This window comes from Bombyx mori, chromosome 5 (genome assembly GCF_030269925.1).
Source record: "Bombyx mori chromosome 5, ASM3026992v2".
In the NCBI taxonomy this organism is placed as follows: Eukaryota; Metazoa; Arthropoda; class Insecta; order Lepidoptera; family Bombycidae; genus Bombyx; species Bombyx mori.
The window spans coordinates 14178429-14186781 of NC_085111.1; the positions used below are offsets into that span (position 1 = coordinate 14178429).

General features: G+C 33.0%; 3 protein-coding genes across 3 annotated transcripts; 2 read left to right on the forward strand and 1 right to left on the reverse strand.

The window, feature by feature from the left end:
• Window positions 1-877: 877 nt before the first annotated feature.
• Window positions 878-1485, forward strand: LOC100101189 (NADH dehydrogenase 1 alpha subcomplex subunit 5). The gene is given in 3 exon segments (NM_001099817.1): window positions 878-895; window positions 968-1129; window positions 1309-1485. Coding segments are annotated over 3 exon segments (357 nt in total).
• A 418-nt stretch (window positions 1486-1903) lies between these two features.
• On the reverse strand, window positions 1904-3809 carry LOC101739507 (tax1-binding protein 3 homolog). Its single transcript, XM_004929992.5, has 3 exons — window positions 3325-3809; window positions 3120-3248; window positions 1904-2844 (listed from the first exon to the last, which is right to left on the reverse strand). Exons 1-3 carry the CDS (start codon window positions 3376-3378, stop codon window positions 2656-2658), a joined length of 372 nt encoding a protein of 123 aa, XP_004930049.1. The 5' UTR covers window positions 3379-3809; the 3' UTR covers window positions 1904-2655.
• A 14-nt stretch (window positions 3810-3823) lies between these two features.
• On the forward strand, window positions 3824-5982 carry LOC101739364 (NADH dehydrogenase [ubiquinone] 1 alpha subcomplex assembly factor 2). Its single transcript, XM_004929991.5, has 3 exons — window positions 3824-4144; window positions 4448-4598; window positions 5412-5982. The coding sequence occupies exons 1-3, from the start codon at window positions 4051-4053 to the stop codon at window positions 5614-5616; spliced, it is 450 nt and encodes a 149-aa protein (XP_004930048.2). The 5' UTR covers window positions 3824-4050; the 3' UTR covers window positions 5617-5982.
• Window positions 5983-8353: the final 2371 nt, after the last annotated feature.

Genomic DNA, 8353 nt, shown 5'->3' on the forward strand with positions numbered 1-8353 from the left:
GTGATAGTTCCATTTTTTTTTAATTATAAATTATTCATCATCATCATCATCATCATCATCATTTCAGCCTATCGCCGTCCACTGCTGAACATAGGCCTCTCCAATAGATTTCCAGTGCGACCGGTCCATTGCCACCTGCATCCAACGAGACCCAGCACTTTTTACTAGTTAATTAATAAAATAAATTATAAATTATTAATCATTTATAATTTTTTTATGAAAAATAATATTAAGAAAAATTTAATGAAGTTGATTAATTCAGAGCACCAATCAATTGGCATGAAATTAAATGAAATGCAATAGAGGAGATGATATGAGATAAAATATAATCTCAGTAAAATGAAGGTTGTTTCATCATGATCATCATCATCATCAACAGCCCACAGTCGTCCACTGCTGGACATAGGCCTCTCTTAATCCACACCACTGAGCCCAGTCTACGGCTCTCCTCATCCACTTCTTACCAGCCACCGTTCGGAGGGTTGTTTACTGAGACTTTCCCAGTGGACTTTTTGGAAGATCGCGAGAAGCTTCGTCCAGCGGCTTTGTTTCATTTTCCCAAATTTGCGTTTTCACCGATATTAAACAGTCGATAAATCACCGTTATTACACATTTACGCCTGAAGAAACATTAAATAGACAAAACAAAACAATTCACATAACTTAGCTCCTCGTGTTATAAATATATATTTATATATATTCATATAAAAGATTAAGGCGTATGGTATGTCACTTTTGCCTTTCGAGCTGGAAAAATAAAACTACTACTACACTAATGACAGCTATCAAATACTTTAACTGTCATTCGTCAAGTCAAATTTATAATTTTTAATTTGGTAGAATATCATTGCAGTTGTGTAACAAACTAAAACATATAATGGGTTTATTAAAAAAGGTATTTAAATATGTAAGATACACAACATTTAATTTATGTCTACTAGTAATTACGTTTATTCCATTGTTCTAGACAACAGGTCTAACAGGATTGGCAGTCGCCGCAAATCCGCATCACACTTTGGGCGCCCTATATGGTAAAATCTTACGTACTCTCCAAAAAATGCCAGAAACATCAGTTTATCGTAAATATACGGAACAAATAGTACGTGAAAGAGCAGCGGTTTTAACTCAGGTAATGGAAATTAGGTCTATAAAGTTTGTACTGAATTTAACGAAAAGTAAATTAAATATTCATCTACACTGATTTATCACTGCGTAAAATTAATATTTTGTGTTCAAAATTCTTTGCTTGCTTTTCTGGTCTCTTTTGAAACCACTACTAATCAGAGGTCACTAAAAATGTTCTTACAGACTAAAGACAGCTTTGAAATCGAAAAGAAAATCAACTGCGGTCAAGCTGAGGAATTGATAATTCAAGCTGAAAATGAATTAAACCTAGCTAGGAAGATGTTAAATTGGAAGCCGTGGGAACCACTAATGGCTAAGCCTCCTAAAGGTCAATGGGAATGGCCTCCATCTAAAGCTTAATTGTTAATATTATTGTAGCATATGTAGTAAATTATATCATTTAAACTCAATAAAGAAAATTATTAAAAGCAGTGTTTTATAGAAGAATGTTCCTAAGTGTTTTAGAAATATTTAAAATTAGTCACTATTGTTTTAGTATGTAATAAACATGGACTAGAAATCATTCTTTGCATTTGGCAGCCTCTAATTCTTTTATTGAAAGATTGTCAAACTTAAGTTGCTGTTGCAACCTATTTATTTCAATTGATGAATTAGGTAAATAAATCTAGTAACAAACATGATTTGATACACGATGATGATGATTTGATATATAAACAATAAATGAACTGGGTTGGTAAGTCAAACAGGTGTTATTTCAATTAAAAAAAAAGTTTTCACTGTCTTCTATCAGATGTCATGCAGGGAAATATAAAATGAATTCAATACAAAAACATCCAAATGTTTTTAATAATTATATCATACTCTTATCACTTAACATAGAAATATCAATTCATAATAATAAAAAATCCCAATAATAACACTAAACATTTGTTTTATATTATGACGAAATATTTAAGAATAAATTCAATCGTAATTAAAAAGCAGAAAATATTTTGAGAAATAACACAAAATCTTCATAGTTTAAGTGCCATGCACATAATTATCATTCTTTACAGACTGCACTATAAGACTTGTAATATCAATAATAAGGTGTTATTATCAATATTACATATTTAAATATACCTGATGTAGCAACAATCCTCTTTAATAAAACTTAACTTGCATCTCTTAACTGAATTTGTCAGTTTAATGTAAATGCATTGTGTAAATTATTAACTACTGTTAATGGTAACTCCCCAGGCCTGTTTTATGCTGTACAAATATACCGTAAAATGTATTACTTAAATTCAATGAAAGGTTTTTGAGACAGACTGCAAACCCATATCTGCTTAAAACTTAACAGCTAAATTCTTAAATACAAAAATAAATAACAGTATAATAATCACTCATGGTCATAATAATATAATACTTTACTAACTTAGTAGGTACTTCCAATTAGCTGTATGTTTCACACTTAAATTTTTAATTTGCTTATCGTATGTCAAATAAATTTCCTTATAAAATAATAAACTCATAAACAGTGATTTAAAGTTTTTTACACAGATTTGTTTATAAGTAAGATGCCGTATATTATGTAGATGTAACTCCTTTTCTGGCCACAAGCAAGTTAAGAATAGGGTGTTTCTTAATATAACTAACTGCTTTTTTGTGAGTTACCATTGTAAAGTCATAACCATTGCACTGTAGTATTTTATCATGCATTCTTAAACCTGATTTTGCTGCTGGACTTCCTTCATGAACTTCAGTTACATAAATACCCTAAAAAAATTATATATTATTAACTTTTAAATCAAATCTTACAAGACAGAAAAATATTAGTGGCTTTACAGACTTTTAAAGTTTAAAATTTTAATTTAAAATGATACCACATAAATACTACATTATTATCCTATGTTGTTTAATAATTATTTATAATTTTTTTCAGCATCAGAATAACATAAATAAAATATCTTAGAATTGTGTTTTGTTTCATTTCATTTTGTTGTCTTAACAAAAGAGTCCATCTATATTTTGAATATGGGAACAACACTCACGTTATCTGTATATCCCTGGGGGCTCTTACGAAAGTCTTGATCAATGCCTCCTCCTATTTTAAAACCACATTTCATTACTTCTCTTCCATCTGGGTCAACACCAGCCTCTTTTTGTAAAGTTATCGGTATCTATTAAAACGAAAAGTATTAGTTAGTCAAGTAATGAAACTCTGATACGTAAAGTGGGAGTGGTCTGCTAACTTACACTTAGACACTCCATAGCTGTTCCAGCCTGGTGTTGAAATGCCATCTTCGCCATTATGAATAATATTTATGTGTTTACCTTCTAAATTAACAAAATTCTCAAAATGAGCAAATGCTTATGGGAAATAAATATTGGAAATTTTAAGAACGGTACATATACAATATACGAGTAAACTATTCAACTAGATCAACAGTAGGTAACACTGAGAATTAGCATGTGACATAACTGACAAGTGTCATAATTTTTTTTTAGAAACTAGATAGGTACTCAGCGGGATTTTTGATGTACATACTAACTTTATTTCATGCGTATACGACCTTTTAATTACAAAAATAAAAGTGAAAATTGCCTTCTAAAATGGCAGTTTTTGTCTGTACTGTACGTTATTATTAAAGTAAATGAAAGTTAATTTCTAGCAACGAAAGCTTATTTATTTTATCCCATCTATCCTACGGTGCTGTTTTATTTCACCTCTTTCCATTTTATGATATTAAAATCTGTAAGCAATTTCATTTCAATGCATTCAGATCTGTTTTACCTTTTAAAATAATCACAGTTTAAATACTCAATAAATAAAGATTAAGCGATGTGAGCTAGGTTGCCTTTGCTAATTCTATTTAAAGAGATTATTCTGCTTCTGTCTGTACAAAATTGCAATTTGTCAATTTGCATTCGAACTGTAATATTCGAATTCGAAGTCTACTATTACAATTTCTATAATTTCAGATGTCTAATGGAGAATATCGACAAGTATGGCGCATTGTTTTTAGAAATTTCATTAATTCACTTAGACCAAAACAGGTTACTGGAAACAATGTTGGTAAGTGCTAATAAGTTATGAGTTTAGAATTTTCTTTTTTTTCCTACCTAAGCTGATAGCCTTGAGAGGCTATTTCAGCGTAACCTTAACTAGTAGATGAGCTCACGGGGCTCAAACCGGAGTGATGCTAACACTGACGCTAGCAAGAGCAGTGCTTCGCAGAATCTACCACAGGTTAGGTAGGTTACATTTATTTAGAAAAATGATTATCTGCTGCCCATGTTTAGTTCATTTCTGTGTGAACGGAATGAAATTAAAGGACATTAAAGGAATAGCAGTGAATGGATAAACATTTTGTTACAGGTAAAGATTACATAGGTAACACTTATTTTGAAATACCTGCTAGTCCAAGTGAAGGTAAAAGAAAGCCATCACGTTGGTATGATCCACCTAAAGGTCAGGATTTCCAAAATCCAATACCAGCCGAATGGGAGTCCTGGTTGAGAATGAGAAGGTACTTTATGAAGTTCATATTTATGCCCTTAATTAAATTTGCATAAAATGATTTTAACTGGTATGAATAGGTAGCTGAACTAACACATAGACTGTGATTACATAGATCATGTACACAGCATAGAATATATAGATCCAACTGCTTACATTCAAACATGAGGACTTTGATTTCTATCAAAGATACAATTGCATAATGATGGAATACAGATTAATTTAGTTTTTAAATCCTGAATTTGCTACTAAGTTTTAAAGTAAAAATACATAACGAGCTGCCTTGGTTTTGCACTGGAGCATCACCATATTGTGTTAGGTGCTTTGCAGTTATTATAAATGTATTATTTATGTTACTTTTTTTGCAAAAAAAGTATGTTAATTTATAGTATTTGGGATAATATTTTATACTTCTTTTAAAAGTGATTAATCCTCTAATCCTTTTAGGGGATAAATTTGAAATATATAAAAATATGTGTACATTTATTATTAACTCAAGACAACTATAGAAGCAAGTATATGAAATTTTATGCCTTTTAGTATGAAAATGATTGAGTTCCATTCAACCGTTGATCCTTTATGTCTTGATTACTGACTTTTCATTTGTTGATCCCTTTTCTATGTTAGGGATGATTTTCCAAAATTATAACATAAAAAATTTGGTAAGTAGTCAAAATATCATGTTTGTAGAACGCCAGCTGTTTAGGCTGTGAGTTAATGATTTACTCAGTAAGGAACAGTATATAAAGATATAAGTTATAAGGTAAATAAAGATGTATTTAAAAAATTAGTATTTTATGACGTATTTTTTTGGACAATTTAGAAAAGAACCACCATCAGAAGAGGAAATAGCAAAAAATGTTGCTATAGCCCAAATAAAGAAGGAGAATGCTGCTAAAATTGAAATGAAGAGGCTTGCAGAGGGCGGATCTCTCCCGGCAGTTCCAGAGAGAGGGCCTCAGTCGTACCCAACTTATGATGAATATTCTACTGGAGACTCAGAAGGTGTCCACTCAAACAAAAAATGAAATTGTAGTTATAAAATATTATGGAAAAACTTATTCAAATTGCACAAGTAACACTATTTGTAATGATGTTTAAAGCTGTTTGTTTTCAATACTTGTGTATGAAAGACTCATTAAAATGTAGAAATTTTGCAACATGTTAATTAATTGCAGTTAAATTATGCTATAAAAAATATTACTAACTTAAATATTATGGGTCATAAATATAATAAGCACATAGCTGTAACTTAACATTAAAACAATAAAATGCAAGGAACACTTTATAGTAATTTCAGACTTGCAAGATGTTCTTGTAGATATTGGTTACTATGTTAAATGATTGTCTGTGATGTAGTAGTAGTAGTTAGTAAATTGTTTTGTTAACTTATATTTATGTGTTTAATTCAACGTAATAGAGCAAGAACCTGCGACAGCCAGACCTTCGTTATTTTATAAAAGCTGAAACCTTCTCTGTGTATGTCTCCAACACAGGTAAGAACGACTGATTATAGAGTTCCGATTGTGGTTCCTTGGGCAGGTAACAGGCAGTAAAGGTATATAAAATAGTACCTTAAATTTGTTAAAGTATAAAGTTTTTTTTTTTTATTATTTACTCCAGAATATCTAGAAATCACGATATCCATTGCCGGACACTTTTTACAGTTCCTACCCCCTGCCGGACATCCCTAAACTTTAATAAGTTTTAATTATACTTTCGTTATACTATAAAAGCTGAATTTTATATATGTTACTTAGGGACTTATTCAAATATGTTACCCCAATAGCCAGACAGTTTTAATGGTTCTTTCATCTTGCCAGACACATTGAGAGCCCGCTGTAGGTGCGAGCGCGAGGTAGCTACTGTTCAAGCGGGTGAGATAGAGTGCTTAGTCTATTGCGATATTTTACTGCACATCAGCTGTCATTTATGGGATTTATCCTGCGTTCTTCAGGAAAGGAAAATTAAAATCATACAAAACATTAAAAAAATATCCAGAGTACCAGGAAGTTTTCAAGAATTTCCGTAACAGCGAATCAATTTAAAATTTAGATCAACAACAAAACATCTATAATATCATTCAGAGATTTATATGCAACGTTTACAATGTCCGTAATGTATGATATTGATGCTGCTCGACTTCAAATATTCATCTACTCGTATACGGTCTCTGATGTAAACGAAGCTTTTGACCGAAAGAAATAGCGAAATCTTTACGACTCTCAGTTTAGCAGATAGTGTGTCTGGATTTGTTAACATTTTTTTTTTTTTTTTTTTTTTTTTTTATGATTGAAAGTTTACTGGTGGCCCGGAGGCCTTTCCAGTTTCACCAGGACAGGTGGGCGAGCAAAGGCTCAGCCAAGAGGGGTGGGATTTGCTAACAACTGCCCGAGCGCCTCCGAAGGAGACCTAACAACTCAAGAGCAATTGTTTCGCGAATGAATCTACTACCGGATCGGAATCGCGACCCGCTGAGAAGATCCGGCGAGAAACTCAGCGGGCTGATGCATGGGTTAGGTTGCACGTCGACCTCTTTGTCGAGTTCGACGAGTACGGTTACCGGGGTCCCTAAGCCTGCCCCTAGTATTAGAGCTGAAGGCATCTAATGCAAAGGTTATTGGATCGGATGGAGGTTTGTTAACATTTGCAGGGGTGCCAACTACTGCGCCATTGCATTAATAAGTTTTAAAAGATATCCTCGGACTTGTAGCTTACAAGAGACGTATTAGTCAAATCTGTAGAAGCTTAATCAGTAAGGTATAATGTGGGCATCATCTGAATTCAGTGATGATTTTGTTGGGAGTAAGCTAGTTGCTTTCCTTCAAGCGAAGCTTAAAATTCCTCAGCGAATAAACAGCGTCTTCGCTGTGCCCTTGGAGTGGCTGATGTCCATATGCAACGGTGACTGATTACCATCGGGTGGCCCGTATGCTCATCCGCCTACAATGTTAACAAAAAAGGTGTGCCTGATTAAATTTTTACCTATGTGAAAAAGTTATCAAAACATCTTACATGGAGCATCATGATTTGATTTTTGAGAAGATGATTTAGCCCGTCAATAACATCAAGTATGAATGGTCTTTTTGGCAAGACTCTGCACTGGGTCACAAAGCACGAATTATACAAACGTTACTAAAATCAACAGATCTTTTTCTTAATTGCATAGGTGTACGAGCTCACGGGCCACATGGTTTTAATTGTTTACCGGAACCCGTAGACGACACAACGTGAATGCTACCCACCTTATGATAAGAGTTCTAAGTCTCAGATTTACAGTACCTACAAGACTGTCCTACCTAATCCGTAAAACGTAACTGCTTTTCGGAAGCAGATCGGGAGGTGATATCTACCCGTAGGAGCTTACAATACGTACTGACTATCAGCTATTACGCAAATCATATTTTTTGCAGGTTTCATTTTAATCACACGATATTGTGACTTCATCGCCAGAGGTGTCTCATTTGATTGATTGAGGTGATTTGTCGTCATTTAATCCCGGTCTCAAACCGCATAATACATGGTCTTTTTTCGAGAGTATGGTATGCTCTTAACGTCATATTTGTGTCCCTGAAGCGTTGTAATAGATTGGAGGTGGTTAATTTTATGCTATAGTTTCAAAACTAACAATTACTGCAGTCGGCAGCAGAAAAAAAACCGATGTTTTCCTTGTAATCTATATAAATAAAAATGAAACCCGTTTTCCGTTGTCACGACATAACATGAAAACGGCTTGACCGATTTGGCTAATTTTGGTCTTGAATT

Coding starts and splice junctions, on each gene's coding strand:
- LOC101739364 (XM_004929991.5), top strand. CDS start 4,051: ATGTCTAATGGAGAATATCGACAAGTATGGCGCATTGTTTTTAGAAAT. Junction 4,145..4,447: donor GGTTACTGGAAACAATGTTG/GTAAGTGCTAAT, acceptor ATTTTGTTACAG/GTAAAGATTACATAGGTAAC. Junction 4,599..5,411: donor TCCTGGTTGAGAATGAGAAG/GTACTTTATGAA, acceptor TGGACAATTTAG/AAAAGAACCACCATCAGAAG.
- LOC101739507 (XM_004929992.5), bottom strand. CDS start 3,378: ATGGCGAAGATGGCATTTCAACACCAGGCTGGAACAGCTATGGAGTGT. Junction 3,249..3,324: donor CAGCTATGGAGTGTCTAAGT/GTAAGTTAGCAG, acceptor TCGTTTTAATAG/ATACCGATAACTTTACAAAA. Junction 2,845..3,119: donor CCCAGGGATATACAGATAAC/GTGAGTGTTGTT, acceptor TAATTTTTTTAG/GGTATTTATGTAACTGAAGT.